This window comes from Bufo bufo, chromosome 2 (genome assembly GCF_905171765.1).
Source record: "Bufo bufo chromosome 2, aBufBuf1.1, whole genome shotgun sequence".
Taxonomy (NCBI): Eukaryota; Metazoa; Chordata; class Amphibia; order Anura; family Bufonidae; genus Bufo; species Bufo bufo.
In genome coordinates, this window is record NC_053390.1 from 254,679,156 (window position 1) to 254,694,317 (window position 15,162).

The following is a 15,162-nucleotide window of genomic DNA, read 5'->3' on the forward strand; positions in this document are numbered from 1 at the left end:
TTTTTTTGTGGACCCATTGACTTGAATGGAGCCACGGAACGTGATTTGCGGGCATGGCTAATGTCTGCAACCGGCAGTAATGCCGATGGCAGACATTTAACCTGACCACGGCATCTGAGCGCGTAAACACCAGTAGCGCACGCTTCCGGTGATTCTCCGGCTCCCCCGTGCGGCTTGTGTGCAGCAGCCCCTGTCTATATGAATGACAGGAGGCTGCTGCATAGTATTTCCTATGGAGCCCTTGACTGTAATAGGGCACCATAGGAAACTAGCAATTTTTTCAGACTCCAATGCTAGTTCATCGTGGTCTATGAGAATAGCAATCTAATGATTGCTTGTTATAGTTCCCTATGGGAACTATAAAAAAAAAAAGTGTAAAAATAAATAATGTTTTTAACAATAAATAAAAATAAATAAATAATAAAAAAAACAACACACATAAAAATTCAAATCACCGCCCTTTTCCCAAAATAGAAATAAAAGAACTAAAAAAAAAAAAAAAAAGTGTGAAAAACGCCCATAGTATAAAAATATATTCCCCATACAGCAAACAGGAAAACAGAAAAAAGCATCAAAATGGCCAATTCATGCTCCGATGCTCTCCTTTGCCCTGTGCTAGATCGCGCAGGGCAAAGGCTCTTTTTTTTTTACAATCACACACTGCCGTGCGGAAGCTTCCGCCCGGCAGTGTGTTCGGTGACATCACCGGCTGTGATGGGCGTGCTTTAGCGCTGCCCTAGCCGTTTTAAATCACTAGTGCAGCGCTAACGCCCGCCCATCAGTGCCGGTCACCGGACTTCCTGGCAGCCCCAATACGTCACCGGATCTCCAAAAAATGCCTTTGCAGAGCATTGACACACACAATTTTTGTTGTTGTAGCAATGTAAAGGATACTAAGAGACAATTGTAGACCAAGTCCTCCAGAAGATGGAAACTGGATCTTGTTATGATAGAAAGGACATTCTGGCAAGACTCTCTCCTGTATAGACGCACGTACAGGACCCTGGACAAAACAAAATACAGAAATTAATCCTTACTAATGATGGATAGAAAATAATGGATTAGGAATATCAATTGCGTTTAAAGGGGTATTCCCATCTAATCACGGTTTAAATAATTGCTAAAACGTTATAATCACTGACCCCCACAGATCCCAAAGAAAGACAAAGAGGTTCCTTTGGTTTTCCTCCTGCACGGAAATACTCCTGGTACCTGATTTGAAGGTAACTGTAACCTAGCTGCATTCAAGTAAATGTAAGGCCACGAACACCTTACACTCATTCTCATTTGCATCCTAAATCTAACGATCAAGCAACATTTAAAGGGGTTCACTGAACAGAACGCCATTCGGGTCACCTCCACATTCAGCGATCACAGGCCCTGTACCTATTAGCAGCCATACTACAGAGAGCCAGCGCCCTCCCAACACAGTCTCCGTGTGTCACCGGCTCTGCTCTCGATTTTAAGATTATGGGAATATCTATAACCATGCTCACTAGAAATGTCTATTAATAAAATGAATTTGATTAATCACCCAGCCCTAGATGAAAGATAGAGAAGACAGTAGCATCCGGGACACATTCACATGGGAAGAGTCTGAAACTAGGAATAGGTCGTAGGGGTCTGGAAATGGCTGAAGGAATGAAGACAGCAGGCTGATACTCGGTGCAACTTTTAAACTAAAAGTAACCACTAACTTATGAAAAAATAATAATTTATTAGCCAAAGGCGTCCATAGCCTTCTTAACACTGCTCCTCCTCCTTTCTGGTAAGAGTACCTCCGATGTACCCCCACCTATCATCAAGTGATGGCACATCTCAATGATATGTTATTACTTACTAAAGCGGCAAAATCCTTGTACCTACCTGTGGTAAAAATAACCTCGCCACTGGGTTTTGGAGGGGCCTGTATGCCAGCCTTTTGCTCAGGATTATGGCCCATATACTAACTTTGAAGGAGAAGGTAGACCGGCTGCACAGCCTAGATCTGTGGAACTGTTTTGGGCAGGAAAGTCATGCTTGCGGTCGATCAAATGTGACTTCCATGGAATTCGGGAACCCCTGCTCGGATCTGGGCGATTTCTGGATATGTTGTTCGCCCAGATCAGAGCAATCCAGGGATGTATAATTTATGGGGATATGTGGGGCTTTGGGGTGTTTTCTGCCTATGAGTGATTAAGTTAGCCCTTTGTGTTTGGTAATTGTATCACAGGGAGAGCCCATTGTGCTTGTTAATTGTATCACAGGCAGAGGAGGGTTGTGTACAATTGCTGGGAGTGTTTCCATACTGTACATGCATGTGATTGGCTAATGTAAAAACTGTCTCAGTCTTCCACAAGGTCCCCAGGGGAGTGTCCCTTGCTGGAAGACCTGCATAAAAGGCTGACATGTAGCCCCATCAAAGAGTTCCTGTTTTACCCTCAACATAGAACCTCGTCTCATGTGTGTGGGGAAAAGGCTGCATCTACACTGGGGAATGCTATACGCTGTATACTCCCCTGACTATAATCCCTGAGCTCTTTTAAGAGCTTGTTCCTGAATCGCTCTCTGAAGTAAGAGAGGTTCACCCACTGGAACCCTTGTCGTAGGTCGAGGGTGGGTAGAAGACCGCGAGATCCCAACCAAACTGCGACGGTTCGTGAGGTCGGCAGGGCTTACGGTGTCAAGTGGAGTGCTTGGAGCCCTCAGGAAGCACTAGGAGCATCCATCAACGGGGGTACCCAGTCGGGGTGCCAGGAGATCCGTTACACTACCTCTCCTACGGACACCAAAGGAAGGCTTACTTACCGGTAGGAATGAAACCGGAAAATCATATCTGTATTCCTCTGCTTGCAGTTTGTAAACTAGCTTCATCATTGCGCCACTGAGTAAAACGAAACATATGGTCAATAGGTGAAAATGAAACAAAAAAAACAAAAACACGGATGAGATAGACCACGTAGACTCACCTGGGATCTAAGAAGAACAATGCGGAATGGAATTCCAGAGGAGCAATCTTCTCCTGTAAGCATCTCAGGTTCCAGCCCACAATGCTGCCGTCCAGGCTGCCAAAGACCTGCTCCACTAGCCACGTAAAGATGGCGTGCAGCTCCTTAATAAAAAGTAATGGCCCATGGTAAATGACTTACACTAAATAAGACAGAAGAATTAACACCAAGCTGTTATCACAGTGCATTATGTATGTACCTTTGCGGGGAAATCTTCAATGACTCGGACAAGGTCCTGGCATCTCTGGTGAAAGGGTTTATTGACGCAGTCAGCCTTTAATGAGGCCTGTTTAGCGGAAAAAATAACGTATTTAATTATCCTGTAAATGGTTAAATACATGGCATATTCTCTCGAGCAGTAAGTTAGGGTCCATTCACACGTCCGCAAAATGGGTCCGCATCCGTTCCGCAATTTTTGCGGAACGGGTGCAGACCCATTCATTTTCAATGGGGCCGGAATGTGCTGACTGCATCCGCAATTCCGCATCCGTGCTTCCGTTTCCGCAAAAAAATAGAATATGTCCTATTAGAGTCGGCATTTTCTATTATAGCGCCTGAGATGTGCGGTCCGCAAATTGCCAGTGTCCGTGTTTTGCAGATCCGTGAATTTGCGGATCCACAGAACACTTACTGACGTATGAATGGACCCTTAATGATGGCAGCGCTTCATTTCTAACAGTGACCTTTCAGGCTTGAAAAAAAAAGAAAAAAAGGCCCAAGCGTTCAATGTGATGCTCAACCTGTGGGTTCGGCACTACAGCTGCGTTCTTTCCTAATAACTCTGAGCTGTGCTGTTCCCCTGTTATTCCAACTAGAAATGTAAGAGTGCAACCAGTAAGGGGAGGGGTTGTCCCAGGGTCCAGCTGCATGATTTTACGGCAAAACTATGAGGTCATTAGCTGCCGCAGGTAGGCGCGCCCTGGTTGCATGTGACCGGCCGCACCATGGTTCTTGAGTTTTCCGTCCGGATGCGATGCGTGTAGTGACACGCCAGCCGCCGCCACCTTTATTTTTTTTTTACACGGAAGCCACGCTAAACTATAGCACTTGACAGAAAGCAACCAACGTTGGGTGAACTTGTGGTTTCAAGTTGGGCGTACAAGGTGCGGGGTATCTAAGAATCCAGTTATGAATTCCGCAACCATGGACCATAACAGGATTCTATGACGGTATGAATCACGGAAGCCTATAAGAGAAATTACGTCATAATTAGTGTTGAGGGAACTTGTGTTTTAAGTTCGGGTCTATCAAAGTATCGCGTTATGGTCCGTGGTACCGGAATCCATAACTCGATTCTTCGATACGCCGATCTTAAACACAAGTTCGCTCAACACTAGTCATAATAAAAGTCTACGGCCAGCACAGGCTTCTATTATGGCGGAATGCCTCTTGTAGGCTTCCGTGGTGCATGCCGTCATACAATTCCGTTATGGTCTACGGAATTCTTAGATAACCCGAACCTTGTACGCCAAACTTGAAAACACGAGTTCGCTCAACACTAAAAGCAACATAATCCAAGCAGAAAGGTAGTCAAGTCTGAACTGCGCCTTAGTCTTTTAGCTTCTTTCCTTGCCCTTTTACAAAAGCGCCAACCATGCCACCATTTCAGTGATCTTCTGGTTTCTCAGGCGCCTAAGTGACATGTTACCCAAACTATGCCGCACTGTGGGGGGGAAGACAATGGGTGACAGTCTGGCAGCCTCCCTGAAGTACAGTCATGTGGATGAGAGGCTTTCCTATGGCGTCCGCACATCTCAGCACTCAGCCTGTCACTCACCAGCAGGTAGCTGGGCTGCGGGCTCCCTCCGGGGAGACTCATGGTCTCAAGCTTTTCCAATAGTCCCGTTCAACCCCCGCGCCAGACTCCTAAGTTTCTTGGTACGTCTCAGTGACGTCATCAAAATGCGTCACCTGACTTGTTCGAATTAGAAAACGAAAGCAAAAGCCTGCTTCACAATTAGTCCTTGAACGTCTTCCTCCTGCGGCCATTTTCTCGAAGACCCAACTTCCTAGAGATGTATTGATGTTCTCTCCAACCTGTCACCTGCCTTCACTAGTGACCTGAGGCATCCTCCAACATTCCGCAATCAGGAATCCTCACCTCAAAAACAGAGGGAGATTTTAGGATCCCTACCAGAACCTGTCACCTAGAAAATGCATATTAAACCGCCAGCAGTACCTTATTGCAGCCTGTATCATGACTATAAAAGGTGTCTGTGTCTTTTCTGTACAATGTGCCAAAAGTCTGAAAAAATACTTTTATTCAACTGCCCAAGCTATGTAAACAATAGTCTTGAAGTCAAGGAGGCAGCGGCTTTCTCGCTTGAAGTCAAGCGCGCCCCGACCCTTAGTATTTGATTGATAGGATGTCCAATTCCTTCACTGCTGGGCGCTTGAGCGTAGTCTCGCGCATGCGCAGGCTCTCATGTGCGAGGGCCTTATCATTGAGCCTACCTCACAGTGGAGTGGAACAGTGCGCCGGCACTGCAGGGACACAGAGCACACGCAAGACTACGTTTGAGCGTCCAGTGGTGAAGAAATTGGAATTCTTATCAATCAAACGCTAAGGGGGCGGGGCACGCTTGACTTCACGCGGGAAAGCCGCTGCCCCCCTGACTTCAAGACTATCGTTTACATAGCGTGGCCAGTTGAATTTTCTTCAGACTTGGCGCATTGTACAGAAAAGACATAGACACCTTTATAATCATGCTACAGGCTGCAATAAGGTACTGCTGGCGGTTTAATATGCATTTTTTAGGTGACAGGTTCCCTTTAAAGTGGCCCTGGAAAAAATACTAAATGTGGCCTCGTTTTGTAGACAGGTCCAAATTGATGGAAGGCAGAGCCAGAAATACCATATTTTGGCGCATTATACCACCCTAACAGAGCCGTATACAGTCCATCACAAAATACTGCCAGCAGCACAAAATACATCTCCAAAAACTTCCACTGGCCGGCCGTGAGGAGGGATCAGGCGCCCCCCTGGGAGTCGGCCCACCGGGAAATGTCCCTGTAAGGTTTATGGCCAATCTGCCCCTGATCCCTACATACTTAAATATTGTTTGGCGGGTTTATTTTTTACCACAAAAAAACGTCCTAAAAACCACACATGGCCTGATCACAGAGTTTTGTGGTTTTGAAGCGTTTTTGCCCATATCGTAGTCTTTTAATGGCGTTATGTTTTTTTTTAAAAATAGGAAACTATATTTAACAAGGTCTGATTTGGACACAAATCAGAATCGGAACCTGCGCTGATTCAGATACGTTGCAGATTGTTGGGTGGGTATGTAGAGGAGGGGGTATTCACAGTGTTAGGTGGGTGTGTAAGGGAAGAGATATTCACAGTGATCTTTGGTGCGGTTACCTTATTTTGCAGGTAGTCTATCCGTGGAGTGTCCTTCTTTCTGGATCCGGTGGGTAGGTTTCCCAGGTGCCTTCAGGTTCAACCTCCAGCGTAGGTGATGCTCCGGCCGGTAGCAGATCACTCACGCGAGGGAACCCCAGTTGAAGTCCGGGAACTTGGCGTGTGACGTCACCGCACTGAGTATGGAAGCCTTCAGGGGACAAATTCAATCCGACGCGTTTCTGAGCCTAAACGGGCTCCTTCGTCAGGGATGGTAGAGTTTGTCAATCCTGAAAGTAAATAGGCTATTGTTCCCATGGCAACTACTAGTTTATTGGCACTAGGAACACTTAACCCCATCTGGTCCAGTCAGTATTTTATTCAAATGCAAACAGTTCGATTCCTTGGTTGAGGCCATATGGGGCCAGACTGTTTAATTTAAAAATCCATTTGCTTTCTTGTCTTGACATCTCTTTTAAGTAATCACCACCTCTCTTATTGACCGGTATTTTCTCAATACCTCCAAAGGTGGATCCCGTGAACTTGCTTGCATGGTATTGAGCAAAGTGACGGGATAGTGGGTGTCCCTCAAATTTTTTATGTATATGTAAAGGGGGAATATTAATCACCAATATTTATGCAAATATCGATAATTAACATTCCTAAATGGGAGGAGCCACCTAGTGATAACTCCGCCCATTTATGCCTTTATATAATAACACAATACTTTCGCTATGCTTTACACTGATCACTATACTAGCTGCAAGCGCCTTACTATCACTATACTACGGCGGCGACTACTAAAAACACCATACACTGCATTATGAACAATAAGGAATATTTATTACACCAAACAATACACTAACAATACACTACGCACGCAGTACACTACAATACACTACGCACGCAGTACACTACAATACACTACGCACGCAGTACACTATAATACACTACGTACGCAGTACACTACAATACAGCACTAAATATTCAATCCTAAACTACACTACACATTCCCAATTCCACCCATAAACTAACTAGACAGTTCACACATACAAGTATATTAGTCTAGCAATACGTTATATCTATATATATTCATGGATCAATGGATATGAATATATATACATATAGACGTACACACCGCAGTGCAGAAACAGTACTACAATAAACACAATACAAGCCTAACTACACTACACAATCCCAAATTCCACCCCACATACTATCTATACATTACAATAATACATCATACACACAAATATCAGTAACCCACCCCACCTGACTATTCACTGTCCCTACGGGGTACGACGACGGTTAATGGTGGCCTCACAGGGGTGTAAACCGACCACAAACCCAAAGGGTTAACAATGGGGATAATATCAGAACTGTACAGCAATGCAAGGGTGAATATCCTGCAAGTGTACAGTGGGAAGGGGGGGGGGGGGGGTGTGTGGCAGGGTTAGAGCAGGGGTTACCACCAGGGGTTAATCAGGGTAGGGAAAGGGTTACACGGTGGAGCAAGGGTTTGGGGGATCAGGGTGTCCAGTAACATGGAAGGGGTTACAGGACCAGGGGTGATATGTGAGGGGTAGGTAGGGGCTACACAGGTATACTTAGGCCTTATCCAGGTGGTCATCATGAAGCTGCTCTCTCCTCTGCATCTCTGAATCTAGTCTGGTTGCAAGAGGCCGCACCTCTGGCCGGTTCGGGGTTTTATAGCCTAAAAGCAACCCCCTCCTCAGGGATGTGACATCATAGTGTCACTGTGACGTCCTACAATCCCCAGGGTCCCCCCCCCCCCCCCTAGTCCCAAAGATGCTGGGAGTAGTGGGATGGAGTTTTAGCCATGGGCAGAGGTGTGGAAAAACAGGTTCTCTGATTAGAAGGTCCCCTCACAAATGGTGCCAAAGCGTCTGATTGCTTTGGGCCTGAACAAAAGGGGACTAGATGCTAATCAGCTGTTATCCTACAGGCTAAACAACTCTGTTGATAACAGTTGGAATTGCATATATGCATATATATATCCACAGATGCTTGGGGGCTCATCTATAAACACATACTGTCATGCTGACATAAGTGTATATACATAGACACGTGTGCAAATACATACACACATATCTATATATACACACACCCTCGCATATATCTGGGGCATACAGGGGACATATATAAGGGGGCACATATATATACTAATATAAGGGGGATTATAAGGGGGCACAGCTTCCAGGGACCACATATTTCCCACAGGGGCCACCATGAGCCCCTGGGGATCACCATGGGCATCACCCCATGATGCGGTGGTTAATGTATGCATATATATACCATACATGCCCGCACGTGTTTGCAGGCATGCATGGATATATATGCACACGTCTCAACCGTTCCTCAACAATCCCCCTGTTGTCGGAATATAATACGACAATATAATGGGGGAACGGGTTGAGGTATGTTTGCCCCCCTTCAACCCCATCTTTGGTGGAAGTTCAGGAAGAACTGTAGTGCACACTGATCTTTAGGTACTTAGACATCCCCAATCCAGCTTCCTCCGACCTGCCCTTCTGTCTTCTCTTTAGGATACCACACACCCACAGTCTCTTGGTTAGCTGGTCTTTCTTTAACAGTCTTAGTGTCGGCCACCCCCACTTTGGAGTGACCACACCCCCACAGTCTCTCGGTAATTCTGCCGATCTTCAGGTATCTTCGTCCCCCCCAATTCTGGAGCGGGTTCACCCTTACAGTCTTTACCTTTCTATAACAGTCTCTTGGTGTCGGCCACCCCCACTTCGGAGTGACCACACCCCCACAGTCTCTCGGTAATTCTGCCGATCTTCAGGTATCTTCGCCCCCCCCAATTCTGGAGCGGGTTCACCCTTACAGTCTTTGTCCCAACTTTCTTCTATCCAACGTCTGTTTCCATCTTGATGGGTGCGGTTCTCCCGTGGACAGATTAATAGGTCTTTACAAGGCAGGTCAGACTCTCAAGCGGTGATGTCATGGTACCTAAATTCTACTGCGGAGAACACCTCCGCCACACTACACCTCCAGCCCTTCCCTTAAGAACCTCACCGTTCCAGGGTTCAAGGTGGCAAATGAATGATGCCTGTCCCTATCGTGACCTAACCTTATCCCCATTCACACAAAACACATGTCACATCCCTCCCAACACCACCAAAATCATTATATGTATGTGTACCCATAGAGACTCATGCAACCTGGCATATCTCTACACCTCCAAAGACACAGGTAGGTCGCAGACCCCTGTGTCAATGGGAAACGACTATAGGATGCAAATGTGTACAGCCGAATATAGGCTGTCACACATTTGTACCTAGAGTGTCCATGGGTACACCATCGAGCAACAAACACAATCAATACAATATTTGGCTACAGGAACAATGCTTGAGTTATGTCCTGAGCCTCCTCCTCCGGATAGTTCTGTAAAGTTCTGTCTGGTTCTGGTGTATTTGGTCAGTAAGTCCCTTGACCCTCAGATTACGATGACCAGAACCAGAAGAAGTTTCACTGGGTGAAACAATTGAATAAGTTCTTCCACCCGAACGTCTCCCAAGTCTTCCTCCAGAGCCTTAAATAATGCTCCCGCTGGATTGTGGCACAGTCTTCTCTAGAACACCTCTAGGCAGAGGTCGCTTAGTTGCCAAAATCCAGTGGGATCCTCTGGAGCTTCAAAACAGTGTCAGGGGGAATAGCTGGCCTCTTCTGTGGCATCTCCTAGGTTTTTCTTCCGCTCCATATAAAAATCACACCTATGGCAGAAGAAAATACCAGGCGCTCCCAGGGGAGATTCTCCCCTAACAGTGCAATTAATGTGAAAATTCCCAGCCCCAATACCTTTGACCCATGGGTAGAGAAAGGTATTGGGCTGCCCTTTATCTCACAGGACCCCTCGTTATCCCAACACTGGTGTCTGAACACCCTACCTTCAGAGGATTGAGTCCTCTGCTGCACATCCCTCTGCGCCAACAGATAAGGATGGCCACCCTACTAGGTTAGGATAACTGGAGTTCTGTGGACAAAGCACCATCTTGTTATTGATGGCACCGCATCCCTGTCCACCCATGTGTACCCAGGCTGATTTCCCCCTGTGATCCCGTCTTGTGGAGGCCCGCAGAACCAATGGCATAGTCATGCCCTGGTTCCCCAGGACCCCACAACACAAGAACACAGTCCACACTCTGCTGCCAAACACTCTGCGTCCAATCCCTATCAGAGCTGTGCTACCTGACCGGACTAGAATTAAGTGCGCAGCACAACATTACACCAATGTTGTCTGTCCGCCCCAGTCCCCAGCGCAACACAGCCCTACCGAAAACCTGGAGCACAACAGCGCCATCCGTATCGATCTGAGACCCTGTTTGCCCAGAATAATATCACATCATCCTTTGTGTGCTGCATGGAGAAGGTCCTTATGCCTTCTCCCGACCAGCAGGATTTCCCGTGTGATATTATCTGCTCGCGAACCTATACGTTCTCGATCCACAGTATAACACTGTTCCACTCCAAGGGGACACAGAATGAAACAAAGACAGCAGACGGGACTTACAACACTACATAAATCAGCATGGTGGAACACATCCGTAGACAAGGACTACCACCATCAACATCAAGAAAAACTTACAAACAGATAACAAAACACATAACATGGACATACACAGGGAACAAACGGTGTAACAAATAGTACAGGGGTGTCAAATGTTGCCTAGCCTAGCTTGGCCACTCTGACCCCTCAGCAGCTGGTGATGCTGCTGAGAGGTAACTCCTTTATGGCCAAGCTGACTAGACCCCACTGCACAATTTGTTACCTGGCTGATACTGTTGGACACATTGCAATTACTTGCACAAGGGCAATTCCTTGCAATGTGTCCTTTGTTCCCACACCTGAAACACGTGACTTGGTTTCCTGTCCTGTGTGTTTTGCAGTGTCTCACTATGTGACCTAGGCCACCACATGCAAAACATCTGATGTTTGCTCTGCATGGCCCAGGTCCATCTACACTGCAGTCGTGCTCCCTTCTCCTGAATTGTACCATCCTCAGGGACGCACTCTTCAACACAGTTCTTTTTCCTAAAGTCAGGGAAAAATCTCTGTTAGTCTGGACCGGCTTGACCTGATGATTTGACCGGTCACAGACTACTCTCCCCCCTTGTGGCCCTGCACAGGGCAACGTTTTGGGAGATTCCGACCCTGGCTTTACGGAAAAAGAAAGGGCCGGCACCAACTTGGTGATAACCTGTTGCATGCCAGACATTAGCTGGGACCTTACAGCAACCTGAGCCTTCAATTTGGCTACCGTCACGTCAGTAGAGGCAGTCCGCTCCTTGAAGGCATTGACTTCAGTATAAGACTGAGTCAACTTAGCCTCAATTTCCTCCTTCTGCCTCTGCAGCTCTACCAACTGTGACTCCATCCTAGCCACCTGCGCATCTTGCTCAACAGTAGACTGCACATTCTCTGCCAGCTGTGCCTGCAATGTCGAAACCTGGTCCGAATTACTGGCACAGCACTGGCAGTGAATGGCCGGAGGAATTGTCTCCGTTGACCGAGACACCAGCGCAACTTCCTTTGGCTTACAGATGCTAGCCTCAAACGTATGAACGAGTTTGGCCAGCATCCGAAGCCGTTTGGTGGCCTTGTTCAAAACCGTCCGTTTGTTAACACAAAGCTTGTCGTAACTACAAGCCTGTGCTAACAAATCGGACCACAGCATTTCTGCTGACTTGTATGTAGTGGGGAGGATGGGGTTAAATGTGCTGTGTTTGCTCAAGTGTTGCAGTGTGGGGAAGTCCATACTCACCGTTTGATGAGTGTCCATCTTCTTCTTGGCGCCGTACCTCGCAGCTGCTTGGAAGAAGTCCATTTTCCCGGATCGCCTCTTCCCGACCAGCCTGACTTGTACGCCGCTCCCACGAAGATGGATCTCCTTCAGTGACGTGTCTTCTTCTCCCTTGCAATCACTTGAGCGATGCAGTGACCGTGTAAAGCAAACAGCAAAATATTAATACACAGATAGACAATAGATTCTCTGCTAAAGATTTTGATCCGTGTTTGGTGCTGTGAGGTAGAGCCGCGTTACCTGTCCGAATTATCAGGTCCTAGACGCTCAGACCACTGACCGCGTCTCTCTTGCCTGATAATTGACAGTATAACCGAACTATAGCCTCAAAACCAAACACAGATTTCAAAATCTAAGCAGTGGGCCTGACTCGCCAATGTAAAGGGGGAATATTAATCACCAATATTTATGCAAATATCGATAATTAACATTCCTAAATGGGAGGAGCCACCTAGTGATAACTCCGCCCATTTATGCCTTTATATAATAACACAATACTTTCGCTATGCTTTACACTGATCACTATACTAGCTGCAAGCGCCTTACTATCACTATACTACGGCGGCGACTACTAAAAACACCATACACTGCATTATGAACAATAAGGAATATTTATTACACCAAACAATACACTAACAATACACTACGCACGCAGTACACTACAATACACTACGCACGCAGTACACTACAATACACTACGCACGCAGTACACTATAATACACTACGTACGCAGTACACTACAATACAGCACTAAATATTCAATCCTAAACTACACTACACATTCCCAATTCCACCCATAAACTAACTAGACAGTTCACACATACAAGTATATTAGTCTAGCAATACGTTATATCTATATATATTCATGGATCAATGGATATGAATATATATACATATAGACGTACACACCGCAGTGCAGAAACAGTACTACAATAAACACAATACAAGCCTAACTACACTACACAATCCCAAATTCCACCCCACATACTATCTATACATTACAATAATACATCATACACACAAATATCAGTAACCCACCCCACCTGACTATTCACTGTCCCTACGGGGTACGACGACGGTTAATGGTGGCCTCACAGGGGTGTAAACCGACCACAAACACAAAGGGTTAACAATGGGGATAATATCAGAACTGTACAGCAATGCAAGGGTGAATATCCTGCAAGTGTACAGTGGGAAGGGGGGGGGGGGGGGTGTGTGGCAGGGTTAGAGCAGGGGTTACCACCAGGGGTTAATCAGGGTAGGGAAAGGGTTACACGGTGGAGCAAGGGTTTGGGGGATCAGGGTGTCCAGTAACATGGAAGGGGTTACAGGACCAGGGGTGATATGTGAGGGGTAGGTAGGGGCTACACAGGTATACTTAGGCCTTATCCAGGTGGTCATCATGAAGCTGCTCTCTCCTCTGCATCTCTGAATCTAGTCTGGTTGCAAGAGGCCGCACCTCTGGCCGGTTCGGGGTTTTATAGCCTAAAAGCAACCCCCTCCTCAGGGATGTGACATCATAGTGTCACTGTGACGTCCTACAATCCCCAGAGTCCCCCCCCCCCCCCCCCCCCCTAGTCCCAAAGATGCTGGGAGTAGTGGGATGGAGTTTTAGCCATGGGCAGAGGTGTGGAAAAACAGGTTCTCTGATTAGAAGGTCCCCTCACAAATGGTGCCAAAGCGTCTGATTGCTTTGGGCCTGAACAAAAGGGGACTAGATGCTAATCAGCTGTTATCCTACAGGCTAAACAACTCTGTTGATAACAGTTGGAATTGCATATATGCATATATATATCCACAGATGCTTGGGGGCTCATCTATAAACACATACTGTCATGCTGACATAAGTGTATATACATAGACACGTGTGCAAATACATACACACATATCTATATATACACACACCCTCGCATATATCTGGGGCATACAGGGGACATATATAAGGGGGCACATATATATACTAATATAAGGGGGATTATAAGGGGGCACAGCTTCCAGGGACCACATATTTCCCACAGGGGCCACCATGAGCCCCTGGGGATCACCATGGGCATCACCCCATGATGCGGTGGTTAATGTATGCATATATATACCATACATGCCCGCACGTGTTTGCAGGCATGCATGGATATATATGCACACGTCTCAACCGTCATGGTATTGAGCAAAGTGACGGGATAGTGGGTGTCCCTCAAATTTTTTATGTATATTGTTCACATGCTCTCTGATTCTAGTTTTTAGTTGTCTTTTGGTCCTTCCCACATAGATTTTTTGGCATGGGCATCTTATGAAGTATATGACTCCTGCTGTATTGCATGTCATATAGTGGTTTATTTTAAAAGCGGAGTCTTTTATTTTTATTTCTAACATAGCTCCTTTTGTGAATTTATTAATTAGTTTACAATTCGGGCATAGTTTGCATGGAAAGAAGCCCTTCCTCGTATTGCATTTATTTGTGGATGATGTTTTTGTTGTTGTGGCAGAAGGTGCCACTAGATTGCAGAGGTTGGGAGCCTTCTTAAATATAAATTTTGGGTAGGGTGTTAGCAATTCACCGATTTGTTTGTCCTGTTTGAGTATCTCCCAATGTCGTTTGATGATGTTCTTGAAAGTGGACGTACCTTCACTATAATTGCTAATTATTGGGATGTCAATTGTTAGTGGATGGTCATCATCTCTTTGTTTGGTTGTCGCGGTTTGTTTTGTCTGTAATAGCATACGTTGGTCCAGGTTATTGATTTGCTCTGCAATTGGTGTCAATCTCTTGATATCATATCCTTTGTCCAGAAATTTCTTGTTAAGATTCTGTACTTCTTCATCATAGTCTCTGTCATTGCTGCAGTTTCTCCTAGCGCGTATGTATTGACTGCGTGGTATATTATTCAGCCAGATAGGTAGGTGGCAACTATTGAGGGGTATGAAGCTATTGGTGTCTGTGGGTTTGTGGTAAGTTTTTGTTGTAATGGAGCCCTCTGAAATCGAAATG

General features: G+C 46.1%; 1 protein-coding gene across 2 annotated transcripts in view; it reads right to left on the reverse strand.

The window, feature by feature from the left end:
- SMPD4 (sphingomyelin phosphodiesterase 4) overlaps positions 1-4,880 on the reverse strand; it is a 33,493-nt gene extending 28,613 nt beyond the window's left edge. For both annotated transcript variants that reach the window (XM_040416414.1, XM_040416413.1), the window contains exons 1-5: positions 4,765-4,880; positions 3,187-3,273; positions 2,949-3,091; positions 2,788-2,863; positions 895-1,003 (exon numbers count right to left, since the gene is read on the reverse strand). In XM_040416414.1, the coding sequence (XP_040272348.1) occupies positions 895-1,003; positions 2,788-2,863; positions 2,949-3,091; positions 3,187-3,273; positions 4,765-4,806 (457 nt within the window). In that variant the 5' untranslated portion in view covers positions 4,807-4,880. The remainder of the gene's footprint in view (positions 1-894; positions 1,004-2,787; positions 2,864-2,948; positions 3,092-3,186; positions 3,274-4,764) is intronic.
- Positions 4,881-15,162: the final 10,282 nt, after the last annotated feature.